At 41.2% G+C, this 22,007-nt stretch overlaps 1 protein-coding gene across 1 annotated transcript; it reads left to right on the top strand.

The window, feature by feature from the left end:
- Positions 1–1,666: 1,666 nt before the first annotated feature.
- Positions 1,667–21,064, top strand: polr3g (polymerase (RNA) III (DNA directed) polypeptide G). Its single transcript, XM_078397040.1, has 7 exons — positions 1,667–1,786; positions 6,828–6,957; positions 9,261–9,320; positions 10,405–10,461; positions 17,160–17,251; positions 20,642–20,752; positions 20,950–21,064. Exons 1-7 carry the CDS (start codon positions 1,667–1,669, stop codon positions 21,031–21,033), a joined length of 654 nt encoding a protein of 217 aa, XP_078253166.1. The 3' UTR covers positions 21,034–21,064.
- The last annotated feature ends 943 nt before the right edge of the window (positions 21,065–22,007 follow it).

The following is a 22,007-nucleotide window of genomic DNA, read 5'->3' as shown; positions in this document are numbered from 1 at the left end:
TTGGGTGGGGGAGGGATGGAGAGGGAATGCAGGGGTTACTTGAAGTTAGAGAAATCAACATTCATACCACTGGATTGTAAGCTGCCCAAGCAAAATATGAGATGCTGTTCCTCGAATTTGCGTATAGCCTCACTTTGACAATGGAGGAGGCCTAGGACAGAAAGGTCAGTGTGGGAATGGGAAGGGCAATTAAAGTATTAAAGTGTTTGGCGACGTGGAGATCAGGTAGATCCAGGTGGACAATGCGAAGGTATTCAGCGAAACGATCGCCCAGTCTACGTTTGGTCTCGCTGATGTATAAGAGTCCATATCTTGAACAACGAATACAATAGATGAGGTTGGAGGAGGTGCAACTTGAAAGGACTGTCTGAGTCCCTGGACAGAGTCAAGGGAGGAGGTATAGGGACAGGTGTTGCATCTCCTGCGGTTGCAGGGGAAGGTACCTGGGCAGGGGGTGGTTTGTGTGGGACAGGATTCATTGAACAGCTGGAGACCTTGAATGTATCACACTCTCAATTAAAATGCTGCTTTTGTGGGTGTCTCACCTCACCCCTACCCCACACAGTAATTGAAAATTCTGATGTCCTATTTAAGTCTCCAGCATCAGAATGCTACATACTTTAAAATCACAAAATATACACAGAAATTATCTTAATGGCTTTTATATCTTTATTAAAGTTAATCAGCCAGCGAGGCAAACGTGCAATGTATGCATTGAGAATGGGAATCCTCCCCTCTACGAACGTAGCACATGTTGTATAGTTACCCTCAATGCCAAGTCCAAACATCTTTTCAGATTTATTTGTAGCCCCCCATTCACATAATTGGTGGCACATATGTCCCACCATATCATACGCCGGAAATCGAACATCCTTATAACATTTCTGGGAGGAAAGGAAAGGGCAGCAGTGTTTTTTTTAAAAAAAAGTGATTTTGTGTAGCATTATTTTAAAATTGTAAAAACGGGAATAAGAAAGCCTGTAGTTAGTAAACATGGTGCCTTCAGTTTACTGACCCTCGCGAAAAAATATATTGTTTCCATACTAACGTTTGAAACCGAAAGCAGTTGCTTTGGATTACTGCTGCTGAAGTCAGTAAACTTCTGCAAGGATCTCCCTCTCACCTTTAAGTAATAAATTCCTTTGTACTTATTTCTGTCACGTCTCCAAAAAAAAAAAAAAAAAAATGCTCCTCCACCCACCATCGTTGCCTGTTTGATTTACATGACAAAGCTGTTTGGGGAAATGCTGAGTCAGGAAATGTGACATTGGCTGGCCGGCCGGCGGGTCAGCCAGAAGCGGTGCATGCGTGGTCCTTCTTCGAGCCGCCCTGCTCGCCGGTGCGGACGGAAAATGCCAACCAGGTGCTCCTCTCCTAAATAGGAATGCGCACGGACTACTTACACAGAAACTCAGGCAAAACTCTGAAGTCAATTGCGACTTGGGGAATTGCTTCGAATGCAAAGTTGGTTGAGGGAGTCGGCGCTTTCCGAGGCGGCTGGAGGTGCCACACTGGTGATCAAGGCGTGGTCAGTCCGGGCTGGAGCTGGAGCTGGAGCCGCCGCTGCAGTAGCAGTAGTAGCAACAGCAGCAGCAGCCGCCGCTGTCCCCAGGGCCCGGGACACACAACCTGACACAAGGCGCGGGGGGACATCAGACCGCACACGATGTCTGGGAGGGGACGCGGCCGAGGCAGAGCACAGTTCACTTTCAATATCGAAGCTATCGGCTTTTCCCGAGGCGAGTCTCTACCTGACACTGGGTGTACACCGCTGCCTTTATTTCCGGTAGGTGGGAGCAGTCTTGGTCTGAAAGGGACAGACCAATAAATCATACAGTGGAGTACAAGGTGGTGAAATATCGTTGCAATCACTCCATCTCTTTTTATAATGGATCAGAAGATAACTGCAGATGCTGGTACAAATCGAAGGTTTTTATTCACAAAATGCTGGAGTAACTCAGCAGGTCAGGCAGCATCTCAGGAGAGAAGGAATGGGTGACGTTTCGGGTCGAGACCCTTCTTTTATAATGCAAGCGTGCCTAATATTAGGGACTTCCTCTCGAATACATAAAATTGATATTTTGGAAGAGAAAAAGACATTCTGGCCTTCCATCACAGTGAGGAGGGACTGGAGGAGACTCACTGTGATGGATGTTTCTTTTTGTTTGGTGTTAGTTGTGATTGTATGTGTTATTGCATTTTTATTGATTAATCTTATTGGTCTTATTGTTCAACTGCGGGTAATGTTTCATTTTACTACACATTTATGTGTATGTAACAAATAAACGACTATTGACTATTGACTATTGATATATTGATATTGAGAGGGAGTTAGATGTGGCTAAAGGGATCAGGGGGTATGGAGAGAAGGCAGGTACGGGGTACTGAGTTGGATGATCAGCCATGATCATATTGAATGGCGGTGAAGGGCCGAATGGCCTACTCCTGCACCTATTTTCTATGTTTCTATGATACTAATGTGGATTATAACCAGGTGCCCGTGTTCCCTGCGCTGTTCAGATAAGAGGACATTGACTAATTGAGTTACAACCGGCCCAGTTTTATTGTGAGCAGAATAAATGACGGAGGTAGAAGAAGTAGCAGATGCTGGAATCTTGAGTCGAACACCCCAAGTGCTGGAGGAGTTCAGACAACGGGTCGGGCAGCATCTGCGGAGGGCACACACACAAAATGCTGGAGTAACTCAGCGGGGCAGGATAGCATATCTGGAGAGAAGGGATGGGCGACGTTTCGGGTCGAGAGTCCTTTCTTCAGGGAATGGGCACCGAACCTCTTCGGTCTGAAGAAGGATCCCGAACCGAAACGTTGTCTGTCCATTTCCTTCCACAGATGCTGTCTGACCCACTGAGTTCCTCCAGCACTTTATGTTTTAAATAACGGGAATGTTGGTTTGAAACCCATTCCTTCTCTCCAGAGATGCTGCCTGACCTGTTGAGTTACTCCAGCATTTTGTGAATAAATCGATTTGTACCAGCATCTGTAGTTATTTTCTTATGAAACTTTTTAAACATCTACTGGAGCTGTTATGGATACAATTCATTATCGGGGCGGGGGAATCCATTCCCGTTCCACTCTTTGACAATTGTTGAATTTCCCCCTCGCTGTCTCGAATCATCGGAAGAGTAGTTATGTTTTAAGACGTTTCACGCAATTTATTTGCATAGTAAGGTGAAATGATTTAACTGTCGACATGGTGCAATTTAATTTTTTGCTGAAATTGTAATATTATAAAGACGGGTTAGAATGCTAAAAGCCGTGCTGCTGAACGAAGTTCACACTGCAGTATATAAATCAGATGCAGTAATCCTCTTCTCGCTTAGACTCGGTGGTTATGCAGTTACTTTTCGGAGCATGCTCAGATACGATGGAAGCTGCGCTGTCCTCGGAGTTGCCATGTGGCTGGTTTGCTACAGTTTGGAGAGATGATCTCCCTGGTGGTTTTGTACTGACCCAAGTGAGGGTATTGTAGGTCAGAAGATTAATACTGCTGAACAGTGAATTCACAGTTTTGCGTCCAATTTTATTGACCAGTGCTTCATCTGGAGAAATGCATTGCCTGTTTTAAAGTGTCAGATTCTCCCAAAAATGAAACCATGTTCCCCAAGACCCCTTGAAATCAAATGTTTTAAATAAGTTCCTCCTCGACATGTAAATTTAGTAGATAGAAGTCAAGCATGTTTAATCCTTGACCAGTTTTTGAAGTTCCACTGGAAGATGAAATTATGGAGGAAAAGCATTTCCACTTCATCTGTGATCCAGACCTACTGGGCTGTTTTGACTAAAATCCAATTAGATAAAATGGCCATTTTGCTGCTTGTAAATTGTGAAGAAAGATTTCTACCTTCTAAAAGATTATTAATTCCTTTTTATGGGTTTTAACTCTTATGGCTTTATTTCCATTTATTCCACAGAATATGTTTTTAGAAAAGTACTCCTTTTACTAAGGACAAGGTCATGTTTTGGCACTTCCTGATTTCCTGAACACAGGTGCACATTGTGGGCGATATCAGTTGAGATCCACATTTTTCTTCATAGGAAGAGACAGAGAGAGAGGAATATTGAAAGTGATGTGTAGCAGGGTCACTTGCACTTCAAATGAATGTCTAATCAAAATTAGCGGACGAGAAGTTTCGACAAACCAACAGCAAAGAGAATGGGGATTAAATGGCCATTTTTAGGTTGTCGAGTGGGGTGTTAGAAAAATCATTGCTGGAGCTCAAACTATTTACAATCCAGAGGAAAGGACATAGGACATTGCAGTGAAATTTGCTGACTAAATAAAAGACAGATGGTAAAGAGATTGGGCGAGCAGGCGGAAGGGACATTCTTTGTTACATTATGCCATGAAAACAAATTGTGAGAATGGCAGAGTCTGCATTATAAAGAGGTTTAGTTTCATTTAGAGATACAACGTGGAAACAGCCCCTCCGGCCCACTGAGTCTGCACCAACCAGCAATCACCGCACACAAACACCATCCTACATACACACAGAGGACAATTTACACTTGTACCAAGTCAATTTACCTACATCCCTGTACGTCTTTAGACAATACACAATAAGTGCAGGAGGAGGCCATTCTGCCCTTCGAGCCAGCACCACCATTCAATGCGATCATGGCTGATCATTCTCAATCAGTACCCCGTTCCTGCCTTCTCCCCATACCTCCTGACTCCGCTATCCTTAAGAGCTCTATCTAGCTCTCTCTTGAATGCATTCAGAGAATTGGCCTCCACTGCCTTCTGAGGCAGAGAATTCCACAGATTCACAACTGTCTGACTGAAAAAGTTTTTCCTCATCTCAGTTCTAAATGGCCTACCTCTTATTCTTAAACTGTGGCCCCTTGTTCTGGACTCCCCCAATATTGGGAACATGTTTCCTGCCTCTAACGTGTCCAACCCCTTGATAATCTTATACGTTTCGATAAGATCTCCTCTCATCCTTCTAAATTCCAGTGTATACAAGCCTAGTCGCTCCAGTCTTTCAACATATGACAGTCCTGCCATTCCGGGAATTAACCTAGTAAACCTACGCTGCACGCCGTCAATAGCAAGAATATCCTTCCTCAAATTTGGAGACCAAAATTGCACACAGTACTCCAGGCGTGGTCTCACTAGGGCCCTGTACAACTGCAGAAGGACCTCTTTGCTCCTATACTCAACTCCTCTTGTTATGAAGACCAACATTCCATTGGCTTTCTTCACAGCCTGCTGTACCTGCATGCTTCCTTTCAGTGACTGATGCACTAGGACATCAAGATCTCGTTGTACGTCCCCTTTTCCTAACTTGACACCATTCAGATAATATTCTGCCTTCCTATTCTTACCACCAAAGTGGATAACCTCACACTTATCCACATTAAACTGCCTCTGCCATGCATCCGCCCACTCACACAACCTGTCCAAGTCACCCTGCAACCTCATAGCATCGTTCTCACAGTTCACACTACCACCCAGCTTTGTATCATCTGCAAATTTGCTAATGGTACTTTTAATCCCTTCATCCAAGTCATTTGAAGTGTGGGAGAAGACTGATCTCAGAGAAAACCCACGTGGTCATGGGGAGAACGTACAAACTCTGTACAAATAACACCCATTTTCGAAATCGAACCCGGGTCTCCATTGCTGCAAGCGCTTTAAGGCAGCAACTCTACCGCTGTGCCACCATGCTGCCCATTTACTAATGGGCAAAACTTTAGCAGATGGGGATTATTGTGAGAATATCTGCTTTAATAAGAATAAAAGAAAAGCTGAATATTATTTAATTAATGAGAGCTGATTGAATGATGCTGTTCATGGGGTTGTGGGGATCCACCATGAAACACAGTTAGGAGACAAGTAATTAGAAAGTAAAATATAATTTTATTCCTTATTGCGGAGGGGTGGAATATAAAGTACAGAATGTGCCTGAGCCCACACTGGGAGCATTATTTAGTTTTTGGTCTTGATATTTAATTAGGGATGTATCAGCAATGGTGGCAGTGGAAAAAAGGTTCACTGTATTGTTTTCTGGAATAAAGAGGTTGTCTTTTCTGTGGTAGGGTAAGGCTTCTCTCTCTGGGTAAAGAAGTGTATAAGACAATTATTTGTGGGACCTGGGGTGTTGATGGAGTAGATTCTGAGAGAAAAGTTCTAATTTGTGTGGGAATTTGGAGCCTGCGGATAGCTTTAGAACAATGGATCAGACATTTAACGTGATAAGGAGGAGCAATATCTTCTAAGGCTTCTGAATCTTTAGGATTTCCAGCCCCAGAGAGTGTAGGAATCTAAATCAATGAATATATTCAAGGCCAAGCTGATTTTCAGCATCTAAGAGAGACGAAGAGACTGATTTTCAGCTATAGGAGAGGTAAGGTTTATAGGGAATCGGCATGGAAGTGGAGTTGAGGCCTTGATTAGATGTGCAGGGAACTAATGAAATGCAGGCTCCAGGGGATGTGTAGCTTGCTCCTGTTCGTATTTCTCATGCTCTTGCAGGTAAACTCATGTCTCCAGTATTATATTAGTTGATTTTCGCAATGGGTTGTTGTAACATTAGAAAGAGACAAAAATAAAAGGAAACATGTAGTCATGATAATAGTTGTAGTTCACACCTTCAATAAAATAAAAGTCTCGGTTATAACATGAAATAATTTGTTAAGTGAGTGAAAAGTTTAAAAACATGATTAGGAATTCTTTGCTGCAGTGAATAGAGTTTTATTTGGCTGAATGGAATTTTTCTTTGGTTCAAAAATATACTCTTTGGTTTCAGCTATGTTATTGCCTTATGTATGTGTACTGTATGATAATCAGCATTACCAATCTGTAGCCCACAGAATTTAAGCCTGTCCCCTTGAATACAGGGGAAGATGTAAACTATATCCTTGCCTTGAAGCAGGAGTTAAGGGGAACCTGCAAGAAGCTGCCTTACTACATTGAAGCTCCCATTGAAAAGAAAGGTAAGAACTTGTATGTCTATCTAGATAGCCTCATTACTAGATACATTGCAGCGGGAACAATTGCCTCCTTGCCACACAATGTTCCATTCTGTTTGGCATTGCCACACTATCTGTCCTTTATGGAAAGATTCTTTCATAGAGAACACCTTTGACCACAACAGGCAGCAGTGAGCATGGAACATCCTGCAGGCAAATGATGGATCATGTGGGATGGTTCCCAGATCAGATGGTCAAAACATTTTGTCAAAATCCCTTATCGCCAGAAGTCGTCTAAAAGCACCGTGACCACACTGAGAAGCCCTGACCGCCACATCGTTCCTACATGGTTGCAGCCTCGATCCCCACGCACATTGCCTTCACGACTGCTGCGACGAGTTCGAGATGATCACCCACCTCCAAGTTGATTTCTCCAAAAGAAACTCTGGAAAAGGATGCAAAGATCCTTGTCGTGGTTCATCCCAAGCAGCTGCGTTACAAAGCACTTTCTAATCTATGGATTATTCCCAGTAAGATTGTCAACTTGATGAGAGACTTTTTCGATTGAAACTTGTTGGTCTTCCAGTACCATGAGATGTCCGTCAGGGAATGCTGCCACGGGAACACTTCAGGATGGAGGAGTACGTGCTGAGAAATGGACTGAATTTTTGGTGCAACCAACACAAAAGCTCTGAGAAAGGGCTGCACTCTTAAGCTTGTCCTGCCAATTGACGCTGAATGGCTAAGCACTGGATAAAAAAGCCTTTCCAACTACTTGTAATTTTTATTGTCTAAAGAGGTCACGTAAATCGTAATGGTGCCTTGTACGTAGAATGGGTCTAGATGATAAATGTATATGCTGATGACATTAGGAATGTATAAACTCAATAATGAAAGACATGCAATAGACAATAGATAATAGGTGCAGGACTAGTCCATTCGGCCCTTCAAGCCAGCACCACCATTCAATGTGATCATGGCTGATCATTCTCAATCAGTACCTCGTTCCTGCCTTCTCCCCATAGCCCCTGACTCCGCTATCATTATCTAGCTCTCTCTTGAATGCATTCAGAGAATTGGCCTCCACTGCCTTCTGAGGCAGAGAATTCCACAGATTCACAACTCTCTGACTGAAAATGTTTTTCCTCTTCTCCTTTCTAAATGGCCTACCCCTTATTCTTAAACTGTGGCCCCTTGTTCTGGACTCCTCCAACATTGGGAACATGTTTCCTGCCTCTAACGTGTCCAACCCCTTAATAATCTTATACGTTTCGATAAGATCACCTCTCATCCTTCTAAATTCCAATGTTTTTACATCTCCTGTACATATTCATAAAAGTTTATTTTTGAAGTAAAATTTTTTTTCTATGTCGATATATTGCTCCTTAATAACTACTGCACAGCCCAGATGGAGACATAACCCCTTCTTCACTTGCAGGACAGTTTCTATCATATTGTCACAATGTCCAAATCCTGGTGTCCACATAGTGAGCATACTGTCACCAAAAGGATTGTAACAGTTCTGGAAGATGGCTCAGCATCATTGACCTTGTGAGAGCAATTAGGGATGGGCAATAAATGTTGACCATGCCAACAATGTCCAAATTCGAAAGGGAAAGAATAAATGGTAAAACTGGAAGTCACGGGTGGGGGAGGAAAGACTGATTTGTGGTTGGAAATGGGATAATGGACAACAAGGTGGGGTGTTCATGTGAAATAGGTCTTATGGTATATTTTATGTTCTTAACATTGTGTTAAAGACGGGATTTGAAAATCAGCGCATGATCTTGCTTTTAGTATTATGATGCTTTTATACTAACCACCACGTGGCACTCATGGTAAAAATAAATTAACGTTGGAAACCGAATCACTGGTGATATTTGATCTGTTTAGAAGGTTGACAGAATTATATAAAATTGACTATTTCATTTCGTAATTCTGCACAAGAGTAATGTAATCTGTGGAATTCTCTGCCTCAGAAGGCAGTGGAGGCCAATTCTCTGAGTGCATTCAAGAGAGAGCTGGATAGAGCTCTTAAGGATAGCGGAGTCAGGGGGTATGGGGAGAAGGCAGGAACGGGGTACTGATTGAGAATGATCAGCCATGATCACATTGAATGGCGGTGCTGGCTCGAAGGGCCGAATGGCCTCCTCCTGCACCTATTGTCTATTGTCTATTGTAATGTGGGATGAGCAGTTGAACATATTCTCAAATGATCACTACTAAGAACTGATTGTAACCATAAACGATACAACCATAATATTGTGTTGTGAAGTAGCTTTGAAAAAATAAGAAATGCCATTTTGAAAGATATTTCTTCAATTTAGATGTGGAAAGGTATACGCAGAAGTATACGGAAAAAGATGGCAACAAGAACTGGATACCAGGTAACTACAAATTAATGTGCTAGTGCATTTTTATGTATTTCCAGTATACTCAGCATCTCAGCCTCGCACCAGTCCACCCCAAAGTAACCCAGTGATTTTGCTGAATGCTAAAAATCATCCAAAGGTTTTTGGATTGCACTTTATTTATACTGGTATAAATCCATCTATATTCTATATAGAACCTGACTAATGATGTTCAAATAGTCATCAGTGCCATATATTTCAATCAGAGAAGTTAGGGGAGAGATATTAAGGTGGGAATACACCACAATTGGCTCATACTGTGAGAGAGGTCATTCAGATGGGCAAGGCAGTCAGCCTAAAGAGGCCTTAACCCAGAATTGCCAGTAGTACTTAGGACTTTTAGTAATATCAGATAAGAAGGAAGAGATTTGTTTCAGATTTTGTAGATTTGAGCTGATGAATCCAAAAACAAAGTGCATTTATTATTCAAAATGCAGACGATGAACAGCTTGCTCAAATCATTCCTGGGACACTAAGTATTCACAGCCCCATAATCTTTCTTCTGCTGTGTTTCCTGTCCATCCCACCACCTTTTCTTTTTTTAAAGATTGCTTACTTTCAGCCATGTGAAACTGTTTATCTCCATTCTGTTTTCACCTCATCTGCTTTTGAAACCCTCTGAACTTTGCCTCCTGAAAAGACTATTTGAATGGCTTTATAGTCTAGATCTCATCCTATAGCACAGTTAATTTCTCTGAGTACACATCATACTTTCATTCCCGGACACAAAGTGCTGGAGTAACTCAGCAGGTCAGGTAGCATCTCTGGAGATCATGGATGGATGACATTTATGGTCGAGACTCTTCTTGAGACCATCAATTTCCATCACTCATTTCCGTAACTTTGGGAGGAAATATCAATGGTTTTCCGAGGCACTGGACTTATTTTATAGAGGAGAAAGTTGTTTTCTGACACAATTTTACAATGGGGAATATGTGTAAGTTCCTATAGAACCATTTATTCTCAGCTAAATTTGGTGAAAGACTGAAAAAAAGGCTACTTTATCATTTATTGAATAGTTTCCACTAACCCTCATGCTAATTATTATGTGAATGCATAGATTGGAGGAGACTTCCACGGGAGCTAAAACCAAGAACAAAAGTGTTAAAAAAAGCAAGTAAGTATGATTTATAATGTTATATTTGGTGTGCAAAAGTTGTCAATTTTCATTTATTCAACTAGGCTTCCACAGACACACACTCTTTAGTTTAAATGGAAAAACCATTAACCATTTAAATTTCTCAGGAAATAATGAATAGTATAATCATCTTCATACTTCTGCAGTTTTTTGTTATCTGTCCTGTGACACACTTTGAAAATAGTAACACGAATTTGAGTCTGAGAACTCTGTACATCGAAAGACAGACATAGAAGTCCCGATAGTGTCTCCCATGCGAGACACTATCGTGGAGTTCGTATAGAGTCTTTTCATCCTAAGATTGCTGATTTGCACTGGGGAAATAATTTAAAACAAACACTTGGATCCTGTGGCAGGTTAGTGGAGTACTATTGATTACATCAGGGATTGTTTATTACAAGGAAAGAAACATTTTTTTCTATAAAGCTGGTTTTGTGTAATGTCACAGGGATTCCAAAACTATTTCACCAACCTTATAGCCAATAGATCACTGAATATAATGCTCCATCCCTCACCTTCATTTTGGCCAGTCTGGCCCTGGTGAGACCGCACCTGGAGTACTGTGTGCAGTTTTGGTCTCCAAATTTGAGGAAGGATATTCTTGCTATTGAGGGCGTGCAGCGTAGGTTCACTAGGTTAATTCCCGGAATGGCGGGACTGTCGTATGTTGAAAGGCTGGAGCAATTAGGCTTGTATACACTGGAATTTAGAAGGATGAGGGGAGATCTTATTGAAACATATAAGATAATTAGGAGATTGGACACATTAGAGGCAGGAAACATGTTCCCAATGTTGGGGGAGTCCAGAACAAGGGGCCACAGTTTAAGAATAAGGGGTAGGCCATTTAGAACGGAGATGAGGAAGAACCTTTTCAGTCAGAGAGTGGTGAAGGTGTGGAATTCTCTGCCTCAGAAGGCAGTGGAGGCCAGTTCGTTGGATGCTTTCAAGAGAGAGCTGGATAGAGCTCTTAAGGATAGCGGAGTGAGAGGGTATGGGGAGAAGGCAGGAACGGGGTACTGATTGAGAGTGATCAGCCATGATCGCATTGAATGGCGGTGCTGGCTCGAAGGGCTGAATGGCCTACTCCTGCACCTATTGTCTATTGTCTATCATCTGCCATTGCTGCTCTCACTGGCTTGTGGATGGAGTTTGAAGTGTAAAGCACAAACAAAAAAAACACCACACTATCCACAAACTTAATAACAATGATCTACTATGGACTTTGTTTTGGTTGCACTATGGACTTTTTTTTTTGCTTTACTATTGTCTGATTTCCGAGTTTTAATCATGATTAATTTATTGTATTATTGATTAGCAAGTGTCAAAAGTCATATATCCCAAAATATTCTAAGTGTATTGGTGTCATATGTCCCAAAATAGAACAATGATATTCTTGCATGCAGCAGTACAACGGGTGTGTAATAATTATTTGTGTTAATGGACCTGTAATGCTGCATCAAGAATGAATTTAATTGTTCCATTGCTGGAACATACAGTAATTTGCAATTAAACAGTTCTGACTCTTGACTTTTTTGAGCATTACTTTGGATTGGACTAGAATCTTGCACCATTGTGCTGTTTTACACATGTATTCGTTGTCGTAATTATCATTACTGTATGTAGGCCGGTTACTCTGTGAGTTTAGTTTAGAGATACAGCACGGAAACAGATGCATCTGCCATCGATAGATTAGTGAAGGAGGATTCAAGTAGGCTTAACCCAGTCTGGCAGCAATGTTCCGGTGATGAGAACTTGTATCTCACTCAGAGTTATACTGTGACTTTTGTGCACTGATTCATTAGCTAAAGGAGAGATAGATGTTAAGAGGGTGTTTCCTTGCCCTGCAAATACTTCAAAGAATAGGTAAAATATTTCAAAGAACAAGGGATGCATTTGCTGATGAACTATTTTGGTTTCACTGAAACATCAGTGTATTGGATTGGCACATTTGGTAGCATTGCTGCCTTACAGCGTCAGAGACCCGGGTTTGATCCTGTCTACGGGTGCTGTATATACAGTGTTTGTACATTCTCCCTGTGACTGCATGGGTTTTCTCCAGGTGCTCTAGTTTGCTTCCACATTCCAAAGATGTATGGGTTTGTAGGTTAATTGGCTTCTGTAAATTATCTCTAGTATGTACGCTAGAATAGGTGATTGCTGGTTATGCGCAGACACAGTGGGCCGAAGGGCCTGTTTACATGCTTTATCTTCAAATAAACCAAACTAATCTACATTATTAATAATATTAAGAAAGAAAAGTCATGCACCAGGTGGCTTTCTTTGGGCAATACACTTAAAATACCCAATTACGCATTAACTAATGGCTGGTGGAATCAAAGGCTATAGGTGCTAAAGTTAGTTATTGATATTTTAATTTTGAATGTTTGCTATTTTCACACAAGAGTAAGATCAAACATGAAGAGCATAAAATCATATGCCTTTGTCGTACACATGAGAGAGTAACTTTAACTTGAATTCAGTCTTCTAGCTGACATAAAAACATAAACATAGAAAAAAGGTGCAGGAGGAGGCCATTTGGCCCTTCGAGCCAGCACTGCCATTCATTGTGATCATGGCTGATCATCCACAATCAGTAACCTGTGCCTGCCTTCTCCCCATATCCCTTGATTCCACTAGCCCCTAGAGCTCCATCTAACTCTCTTTTAAATTCATCCAGTGAATTGGCGTCCACTGCCTTCTGTGGCAGAGAATTCCACAAATTCACAACTCTCTGGGTGAAAAAGTTTCTTCTCACCTCAGTTTTAAATGGCCTCCCCTTTATTCTTAGACTGTGGCCCCTGGTTCTGGACTCCCCCAACATTGGGAACATTTATCCAGCATCTAGCTTGTCCAGTCCTTTTATAATTTTATACGTCTCTATGAGATCCCCTCTCGTCCTTCTTAACTCCAGTGAATACAAGCCCAGTCTTTCCAATCTTTCCTCGTATGACAGTCCTGCCATGCCAGGGATTACCCTCATGAACCTACGCTGCACTGCCTCAATAGCAAGGATGTCCTTCCTCAAGTTAGGGGACCAAAACTGCACATAATACTCAAGATGTAGTCTCACCAGGGCCCTATACAACTGCAGAAGGACCTCTTTGCTCCTATACGCAAATCCTCTCGTTATGAAGGCCAACATGCCATTAGCTTTCTTCACTGCCTGCTGTATCTGCACGCTTACTTTCAGCGACTACTGTACAAGGATACCCAGGTCTCGTTGCACTTCCCCTTTACCTTATCTGACACCATTGAGATAATAATCTGCCTCCTTGTTTTTGCCGCCAAAGTGGATAACTTCACATTTATCTACATTATAATAGACAATAGACATATGTTCACTCACTCAAACTGTCCAAGTCACCCTGCAACCTCCTAACATCCTCTTCGCAGTTCACACTGCCACCCAGCTTTGTGTCATCTGCAAACTTGCTAGTGTTACTTCTAATTCCATCATCCAAATCATTAATATATAGTGTAAAGAATTGCGGCCCCAGCACCGAGCCTTGCGGCTCGCCACTGCCTGCCATTCGGAAAAGGACCCATTTATTCCTAATCTTTGGTTCCTGTCTGCCAACCAATTCTCTATCCATGCACTAATTTTGCTCACCAATCTCCCGTGTGGGACCTTATCAGAGGCTTTCTGAAAGTCTAGATACACGACATCCTCTGGCTCTCCTTCAACCATTTTAATTGTAACATCCTCAAAAAATTCCAGAAGATTAGTCAAGCAGGATTTCATCTTCGTAAATCCACGCTGACTTGGACCAATCCTTTTACTGCTATCCAAATGTGCCATTATTAGCTCTTCAATAATTGAGTCCAGCATCTTCCCCACCACCGATGTCAGGCTAACTGGTCTATAATTCCCCGTTTTCTCTCTCTCGCTCCTTTCTTGAAAAGTGGGATAACATTACCTACCCTCCAATCCACAGGAACTGATCCTGAATCTATTGAACATTGGAACATGATCACCAATGCATTCAGGATTTCCAGAGCCACCTCCTTGAGTAAGATGCAGACCATCAGGCCCTGGGGATGTATCAACCTTCAGTCCCATCAGTCTACCCAATACTATTTCCCGCCTAATGCAAATTTCTTTCAGTTCCTCTATCTCCCGAAATCCTCTGTCCTCTAGTACATCTGGGAGAATGTTTGTGTCTTCCTTGGTGAAGACAGATGCGAAGTACCTGTTCAACTCTGCCGCCATTTCCTTGTTACCCATAATAATTTCACCCGTTTCTGCCTTCAAGGGACCCACATTTAGATTTACTAATCTTTTTCTCTTAACATACCTAAAGACGTTTTACTGCCCTTCTTTATATTCTGGGCCAGCTTCCCCTCGTACTTCATCTTTTCAGCCCGTATTGCCCTTTTTGTTACCTTCGTTTGTCATTTGAAAGATTCCCAATCCACTGCCTTCCCGCTACTCTTTGCTATGTTATACATCTTTTCTTTTAGTTTTATTCCATCCCTAATTTCCCTTGTCAGCCACGGTTGCCTTTTACTCCCCTTAGAATCTTTCTTCCTCTTTGGAATGAAATGATCCTGCATCTTCTGGATTATGCTCAGAAATTCCTGCCATTGCTGTTCCACCGTCATTCCTGCTAGGATCCCTTTCCATTCGACCTTGGCCAGCTCCGCTCTCAGGCCTACATAGTCCCCTTTGTGCAACTGCAATACTGACACTTCTGATTTAACCTTCTCCATCTCAAATTGCAGATTAAAACTAATCATATTATGGTCACTACCTCCAAGCGGTTCCTTTACCTTGAGTTCCCTTATTAAATCTGGTTCATTGGACAACACTAAATCTAGAATTGCCTTCTCTCTGGTAGGCACCAGTACAAGCTACTCTAAGAATCCATCTTGGAGGCACTCTACAAACTCCCTTGGGATCCAGAACCAACTTGATTTTCCCAGTCTACCTGCATATTGAAATCCCCCATAACCACAGTGGCATTGTTACATGCCAGTTTTAGCTCCTGCTGCAACTTACACCCTATATCCGGGTTACTGTTTGGGGGCCTGTAGATAACTCCCATTAGTGTCTTCTTACCTTTATAATTCCTCGACTCTATCCACAGTGACTCTACTTCGTCAGTCCCTATGTCACCCCTCGCAAGGGACTGAATTTCATCCCTCACTAACAAAGCTACCCCACCTCCTCTGCCCACCTGCCTTTCCTTTCTACAGGATGTATAACCCTGAATATTCAGTTCCCAGGCCCGATCCTCCTGCAGCCACGTCTCTTTAATCCCCACAATTTCACATCTATCAATCTCTAACTGAGCCTCAAGATCATCCACTTTACTTCTTATACTTCGCATTCATATATAATACTTTTAATCCCTTACTCACCTCATCTTTCACATAGATTCCTATTACACTTGGCCATACCGTCCTATCCCTTCATGAGCTTTCTGACGCGTTAATTCTGGGGTCTTTCTTAACTTTTCCTATAGTCTCTTTCCCTTTAACTCCATCCTTGTCTATCCCATGTGACACTCCCCTCCCCCCCCAATTATTTCGTTTAAACCCACCCGTGTAGCAGTGGCAAACCTGCCTGCCAGAATGCTGGTCCCCCGCCTGTTGAGGTGCAACCTGTCCCTTTTGCACAAATCACCCTTACCCCAAAACAGATTCCAGTGGTCTAAGAATCTAAATCCCTGCCCCCTGCACCAGCTCCTCAGCCACATATTCAGATCCCCTATCTCCCTGTTCCTGTCCTCACCAGCACAAGGAACTGGAAGCAAACCGAAGATAACCACCCTGGAGGTCCTACTTTTCAGCCTTCTTCCGAGCTCTCTAAAGTCACGCTGCGGAATCTCTTTCCTCGTCTTCCCGACTTCGTTTGTGCCGACATGCACTACCACTTCCGGCTGCTCACCTTCACCCTTGAGGAAGCTCTGCACTCGGTCCGTGACGTCCTGGATCCTGGCACCAGGGAGGCAACACACCATGCTTGAATCCCGCTTGTTGCCGCAGAAACCCCTGTCTGTACCTATCACGATGGAGTCCCCTACCACCACGGCTCTGCCTGACGTCGGTCTCTTCTGCTTTGCCTCAGCACCACATTTTGCCTCACAGACTTGTCCACCGCTCAGACTGGCAGTGTCTTCTGTCCCGACAGCTTCCAAGTGCTGCATAAATGACAAAGGAAAATAAGATCTTTTTTTAATATCATAATTTTACTCTTCATCTTTTTGATCTTGGTTAAGCAAGCATTTGCTTCCCTTGAGTAACTGTATTAAATTCATTTGTTTCAAATGAAATCTTTGGAACATGGCAATTTGTATCGTAATCCTGAAGCCATAGAGTTTTACAGCATGGAAACAGTCCCTACTCAACCAAGATATCTATCTGAGCTAATTCCATTTCCGTGTTTGGCCTATATTCCTTGGGAGTTTCTGCTTGGATCCCTATTAAATCTTTTCTCTCTCAAGTACTTCTCTGTTGTCAAGATAATGTCAATAACTATTGTAAGCAAAGAAGAAGTGAATATCGCGAACAAGCAAACAGAACAATAAAATTGCTCTCAAATGTTTATAAATGTTAAATAATATCAAATTGCAGCTTAGTTTTTATTCTTGCTGTTGCTATAGCTTTAATTAATTTTGAATTGTTGTGAAACAGACTACTAATTAATGCTGTCTATATTCCAAATCTTTTTGCAGAAACTGTTGCAGATGCACCCTCTGTCTCTAAAATGAAGAGTCCCAAAGTTGTGGTTGACAAATCTAATGAGGATGTAATGCAGAAACTGGAGGTAAACAGTGCATGTGATTTATACTTTTTGCATCTTGATTTCATCCTATTGCAGTTACCTGGTGCATTCTGAACTTTGGCCAAGACAGTTCAGTAATTAATTAAATTAAAAGTGTTTCCAGGAACAGCATTGATTTGGGAGGCTGCCTGCAATATATATAGATATATATATTTCATTACCATACAATGCATATGATAGTGACAGAAGAACCTGTACAGAAGTTTGGCAATATGGGGCTGCATTTATCGTAGACAATCCCAAGGGACGGCAAATGACTTAAATTATGTTTCTGTATTAATCCAAGGCTGGTATAATAATCCACTCAACCAGAATTTAAATCACTCATGGGGATTTGTGAACCCGCATTTGCCTTTTCTTTAACAAAAATCTAGAAATGAACAAATACTGAAATTGCAGCACTTATCCTTGTAATACTCCACTAAAATAGTCTGCCAATCTAAAAGTAACCCATTTATTCCATATTTTGCTTTCCAGGTTGTTGACATGGTTAGCATGGGCTGGACCTACACAGTGAATGGTGGGGCTCGGGAGTGTTGTAGAGCAGAGAGATCGAGAAGTGCAGGTGCATGGTTCCTTGAAGGTGGAGTCACATGTAGATAGGATGGTCAAAAAGGCTTTTGACACGTTGGCCTTCATTGACTGAGGAGTTGGGAGGTAGACACAAAACTGGAGTAACTCAGTGGGACAGGAAGCATCTCTGGAGAGAAGGAATGGGTGACATTTTGGGTCATAAGATCAAGTGATAGAAACTGAATTAGGCCCTTCGGTCCATTGAATGTACTCCGCCATTCAATCATGGCTGATCAATCTCTCCCTCCTAACCCTATTCTCCTGCCTTCTCCCCATAACCTCTGACACCTGTACCGATCAAGAATCTATCTATCTCTGCCTTAAATATATCTACTGACTTGGCCTCCACAGCCTTCTGAAGTCGATAAGAAGTTGAGACCCTTCTTTTCGACCTGAAACATCCCCCATTTCTTCTCCAGAGATGCTGCCTGTCCCACTGAGTTACTCCAGCTTTTTGTGTCTATCTTCGGTTTAAACCAGATCTGCAGTTCCTTCCTACACATAGAAGTTGGGAGATCGTGCCATATAAGACGTTGGTGAGGCAGCATTTTGAGTGTTGTGGACACCATGTTATAGGAAAAATGGTGTCAAGTTAGAAAAGATACAGAGAAGATTTATGAGGATGTTGGCAGGACTAGAGGGTCTGAGCTATAGGGAGAAGTTGAGTAGGCTGGGATTCTATTCATTGGAGAGCAGGAGGATGAGTGATGATCTTATAGAGGTGTATAAAATTATGAGAGGAATAGATTGGCAAAGAGCCTCTTGTCCAGAGCACGTGAATCGAGGACCAGAGGATATAGGTTTAAGGTGAAGGGGAAAAGATTTAATAAGAATCTGAGGGGTAACTTTTTCACACAAAGGGTGGTGGGTGTATGAAACAAGCTGCCAAAGGAGGTAGTTGAGGCAGGGACTATCCCAACATTTAAGAAACAGTTGGATGGATACATGGATAGGGCAGGTTTGCAGGGATATGGGCTAAATGTCGGCAGGTGATACCAGTGAAACTGGAACAGATTGGCTGGTGTGGGCAAATTGGGCAGACGCACCTGTTTCTATGATTCTTTGACATGAGCCGTTATTTTATGAACAATATTTGGAGTATTATGTTTTTTAAACATCCGTTGCGTTTTCTGTTTACCTTTCTGCTGGATGCATTCTTAAACCATTTTAGATTTGTCAAACATTTTTTTCCTTTCCGTAAACCAATTTTGACTTTACCCATCCTAACATGATTTTCTAAGAACCTTGCTATTACTTCTTTAACAATAAGTATCAACATTTTTGTAAACAATAGGTGTCAAACTATTTTGTTCCTAATTTTCACTCTAATTTTCTTGGGCAGTGGATTTGCATCTGTTCCACAAGCTAGATGCAGGAAAAATGTTCCCAATGTTGGGGGAGTCCAGAACCAGGAGACATTCTAAGAATAAAGGGGAAGCTATTTAAAACTGAGGTGAGAAGAAACGTTTTCACCCAGGGAGTTGTGAATTTGTGGAATTCTCTGCCACAGAAGGCAGTGGAGGCCAATTCACTGGATGAATTTAAAAGAGAGTTAGATAGAGCTCTAGGGGCTAGTGGAACCAAGGGATATGGGAAGAAGGCAGGCACAGGTTACTGATTGTAGATGATCAGCCATGATCACAATGAATGGCGGTGCTGGCTCGAAGGGCCAAGTGGCCTCCTCCTGCACCTATTTTCTAATCTAGGGAAAATTTGCAAATCATCACAAATGCATCCACAATGTCTGCACTGATCTCTTTTACAGCCAGAGGGAGCAGATTGTCAGTAAACAGGACCAGGCGGGCATACAATTACAGTACTTATGTTTCAGGGAAGAAACTGTGTGATACTCATTTTGATTTATGTTGCTCCCAATCCACATCAACATTATAGTTTTTCACATTAACCGAGGTGATTAAACGCTCTAATTTGAAATTGTAACATTTGAATAATCTCAATTTAATAATTTTAACAGTAAAACTATGTTGTGATTCTGTAAATGTTATTCCATACCTAGAGCTTGCTTCTCTACTTTAAAATTGTTAAGCTCCATCATCTATCAAATTGTTACATTTTCCTTTTGCTGTTTGTAATCGACTTCATGATGTGGCAGCAGAAATAATCGAAGAGTTATTTATATCCTTCAGTTCCTCCTTTTTAATGTGAAGACCTGACGTCTTTGCAAATTACCTTTGTAAAATTTGTGTCATAGTTCCCTACTTCATTCATTCTGAAGCGAAATGTGGGTTGAACTTTGCTTTTCCCAGTTCCTTTCCGAATCTATTCCATGGAGTTTATTTTATTACCAGACTGCATCTGATTTTGGCTGCAGAAAAACTCTATATTCCTTTCATAATATTTTCCCACATTCCCTGCCTCCAAACCGAGCCGATCCTCTTTTGCCATTATCCCCTTTTCCATGAATGATCTGTTGTATTAATTGAGAAAACTTCAGCACTCGACAATAGTTGAATAAATAAGTGTCAGTTTTAAGTCTTTATTGATGCTTAGCTTATTGATTACTCCTTGTGAAGTATGTAATTTAGCACTGGACCTGCATACAACCTAGGTCCGCCTTTACTGTTTAAATGAATGGTTTTTATCTCTGTTCTCTGTACCCTGCTATGGATATGTCTAGATAAAGAGCCCTTTTGTATAGAATTTGCAGAATCCTGTTGGAGTTACTTGTTTGGTTTTGAAATTTTCTGTCTTTGACTTTTAAGAAAATAAATGATTCCTTATGTTCAACATTCATGTGTGTGTTCAATTCTCATAGATTAAAACCAATTGTTCTTGTAGGTTCTAGAAAAGAAAGATACAGAAAATAAATCAGATGAAGAGACTGAAGAGAAGGAAAAAGAAGACGAAAATGCTGAGGAAGAAGAATACAATGAGGAGGAATTGGAAGAGGTACAATATTTAACACTTCTAACATTTATTTTAAAAGATTGCTTGGATATAATTTGTGAACATTAAAATTATTTGCACATTTATAGCCCAAAATGTAAAATAATATATTGTCTGCTAGTATTTGCAATATTTTTTTCAGTACATGTACTTTGTGATCTAGAGAAAGCTCATACTGAAAGTACTTTATTTGCTTTTAGGAAAATGACTATATTGCATCTTACTTTGAAGATGGCGATGACTTTGCAGTTAGTGATGACAATATGGATGAAGCTACATACTAGCAGCGCCTGTAAATCAATGTACTTAAAGCACTGTGAAACTAATCAACAATACAGTTAGGATTACTTTCTTCCTCAGGTCACTGCAAAATCTTGTTTTGCACATGCAAATTAATTAAAATTAAAATTCTCGTTTACAATGAAGATAACGGATTTGCGATGAAGCTAAAACGAACAAAGATTAGATCTAGGCACTTAAGACTGATTGATTGGATAATAAAATGCTGGTACTAATGCACTAGCATTGACGTGCTATTATATAATTATGCACCTTGAGAGAAAAACATTGCAAAAACTCATTTTATTGAAGAAAAACACTTCAGAGAAGCAAATTATTAAATTATCCTAATTTGTAAATTGGAATTAAACAGGTTTGGGTAGCCTTTTTATTAATGGTTGTTCAAAGCAATCCTCGGTATTTATAAACTTTAAAATTGTGTCAATGGAAGTATAATTTATTTTTGGTGCTACACTATATCTGCTCGTTTTGCTGGTCCTGATTTCACTGGCATAAATAAATGCTCAAAGCAATATTGCTGGAAATTTGCAGCAAGTTAGGCAGTATTTGTGGAGAAAGAAAATTAGCATTTTGGTTTAATGACTTTCAATAGGTCTGAATAAGACTGATTCATTCTGACTGAACTTTATTAATGCGTGTTTTAGCTACTCACAAAGTTGAAAACCAGTATCAAGTGGGATTATTCCAAAGAAATGCAATCAAGTTTACAAAGCCAACTGCCTTCATTGCCCAGACATGTAACCTACCTCTTAAATTATGACTGCACAAATATGACTTTGGGTAATTCAGATCTCTAGTGTCACATCACATGTTTTGGCAACTGTTTATATATTGCACTAAAAACAATACAAGAGTAGTATAACATCTTAGAATCTCTTTTTTTTTAAAAACCAGTTCATTTCCCAAAGTATGTATGATGAGTCTTTATTCTTTAAGATGTGGCAATTTTAAAGGAATC

Source organism: Rhinoraja longicauda, chromosome 3, assembly GCF_053455715.1.
Source record: "Rhinoraja longicauda isolate Sanriku21f chromosome 3, sRhiLon1.1, whole genome shotgun sequence".
NCBI classification, from domain to species: domain Eukaryota; kingdom Metazoa; phylum Chordata; class Chondrichthyes; order Rajiformes; family Arhynchobatidae; genus Rhinoraja; species Rhinoraja longicauda.
The sequence above is the reverse complement of the archived record's forward strand: the minus strand, read 5'-3'. Positions and strand labels throughout refer to the sequence as shown.